The sequence below is a fragment of the Manacus vitellinus genome, unplaced genomic scaffold, assembly GCF_001715985.3.
Source record: "Manacus vitellinus isolate BGI_N305 unplaced genomic scaffold, ASM171598v3 scaffold_16_pilon, whole genome shotgun sequence".
Classification (NCBI taxonomy): Eukaryota; Metazoa; Chordata; class Aves; order Passeriformes; family Pipridae; genus Manacus; species Manacus vitellinus.
In genome coordinates this window covers 8,052,455-8,054,668 of record NW_021939189.1, presented here as the reverse complement: position 1 = coordinate 8,054,668, position 2,214 = coordinate 8,052,455, and the positions used below count along the sequence as shown (strand labels likewise).

Below are 2,214 nucleotides of genomic sequence, written 5' to 3'. Positions count from 1 at the left end.
GTGGGTGCTGAGCCACGGGTGGGGGCTGGGATCCTGGGGAAAGTGGTGTGCATCTCCCCCTCAGGGCACAGGGATCGGCCTGGATGGGGATGCACCAGGCAGGGATGCTCCAGATGGGGATGTTCCAGATGACTCTCAGCACTGATGCTGCCCTCTCCCTCCTAGGAGAGGTTTTCTACCTGGACCGCCTCGCTGGGATGACGCTGGAGGAGGCCAAGCAGAGCTGCCAGGATGCAGGGGCCGAGATTGCCCGGGTGGGGCATCTCTACTCTGCCTGGAAGTTCCTGGGGCTGGACCGCTGCAGTGCCGGCTGGCTGGCAGACGGCAGCGTCCGCTACCCCATTGTCAAGCCCCGGCCCAACTGTGGCCCCTCAGAGCCCGGTGTCCGCAGCTTCGGCTTCCCCAGCAAGGGCAGGTTTGGGGTCTTCTGCTACAAGGAGAGATAAGGAGCCAGGAGAGATCCTTCTTGGATGAAGGATGTTTCCAGCCTGACAGTGCCTGGTGTTGGGCATTTCCCAGGGCTGTTTTAGGGGTGACTGGGGGGAGGTGGGATGGGGGGAGGCTTCTTTTTGTTTTGTTTTGTTTTGTTCCTTTATATTTTCCACATCTTGCTCAGCAGCTGGCACATGCAGCTGCTTGGGGCAGCTGCCAGCTGGGCAGCGTGGGACAGTGCCTGTCATGGGATGTGTGCAAGGACGATCCCCGTGGGCTACAGCTGCCACCCCACTTGGCCCTGCCACTCCATGGGTGGTGGCCCCTTCCTGAGGTGGCAGGCTATCACCGACACTTGCCTGCCCTTCCAGGCTGGTCCTACCCCCAAGTTCATGAGATGGGAGTGAGGCAAAGCTGGATTTGGCCAGAGTAGAGAGCAGGCGTCTCTGTTGCACCTGGCCCCTCTTCCAGCCCCATCCCTGACCCGCTGAAGGATGTCATTGTGCCTGTCCCTGCGGGAGTGCCAGTGCCTTATCTCCATGTGCCTGTTGCCTGGACTGCACTTGAATTCTGGTGCCTTCTTCTTTGATCAGTTGTTTATGAAAAGATGTATTTTCCTGGACGTCTTCTAATAAATTGGAGAAAGCCCTGGAGTGACGTGGCTGTCCGTCTCTCTCCCAGTACAAGAGAGGAGTCTGACATGGAGAGAGGATTTGGGAATCCCTGGCTGGTTGCCTAGGACTGTCTCATCCTTGGCTGAGCATTGTCTTATTGCTGCTGGCTCCGCCCTGTGCCCACCCAAGCTCAGGCAAAGGCTTTGTGTTCCCTCATTAGTGAGTGTTAATTAACCCCCTGAGTGTCAGAACTGAAAGCTGGAAGATGAAGCAGTTCCTGCTGGCCATGGGTTTTAGATGGGTTTTAGGTATGTTAGTTAACTCCCTCCCGAGGTGGGAGACGAACAGGGAGGGTGATGTCCTACTGAAAGGTCCCTCTTCAGCTGGGGCTTGGGACACCCCTCCCACCTCTGTCGTCCCCAGGGATGCACCCTTGGGTGCTGGCTGGGGCTGAGCCATTCCCATGTAGCCTGGAGCACCCGGTTTGGGGTCCCCTTCCTTCCTTGCTACCTTGCCGTGGGAGACCCTCCCTCCTTCCAGCCCAGAGAGACACGCCCCTTCCTTAAAAAAACAACACTGACAAAGCGCCCATTCCGATTTCACTCTCTTTATTATTTATCATTCTTTCAAAATAGTATATGTTCAAAAATATAAATAGGTGCAGGGAACGCTGGTGCCCCGCACGGTCCCCTGGAAAGAGCACGTTATCCTGGACGGGCGCTGCGCTGCAGAGGGGGCGCTGGGGAAGCAGAGAGGGGCCGCAGCCCCCAGCACCCGGGTCTCGGGTCTCAGCATCCCCTCGCCTCCCTCCTCCCACAGCTCCTTCCACCACAGCCCCCCGGCCCTCCCCACCCACCCTGACGTGCTGCAGCAGTAAAAGGATTCTGGAAAAAAAAAATAAAATTAAACCCCAAAAGGTGCTGTTCACCCTGGAGATTAAATAACAGAAATAATTACATTGTTCGTGGATAAAATCAGGAAAAAATAATCATCTTTATTATTTAACTTAACCCTCTGCCCTCTGCAGACCCACCCCCCTCCCTGTCCCCAAAGGCACGAAGATAATTGGAACCGGACGGTTAGTAAAAATGCTGAGATCTAATTTGTTTTGCTTTGGTGCTTGGAAAAACATTAATTTTTTTTTATATATATATACACAAAGGTGGGT

General features: G+C 55.1%; 1 protein-coding gene across 1 annotated transcript in view; it reads left to right on the top strand.

Annotated features, from left to right (window-relative positions):
* Positions 1 to 1,078, top strand: part of HAPLN3 (hyaluronan and proteoglycan link protein 3) — a 4,949-nt gene extending 3,871 nt beyond the window's left edge. Inside the window, exon 5 of the mRNA XM_029958744.1 lies at positions 103 to 1,078. Within this exon, the coding sequence (XP_029814604.1) occupies positions 103 to 446 (344 nt within the window). The 3' untranslated portion in view covers positions 447 to 1,078. The remainder of the gene's footprint in view (positions 1 to 102) is intronic.
* Positions 1,079 to 2,214: the final 1,136 nt, after the last annotated feature.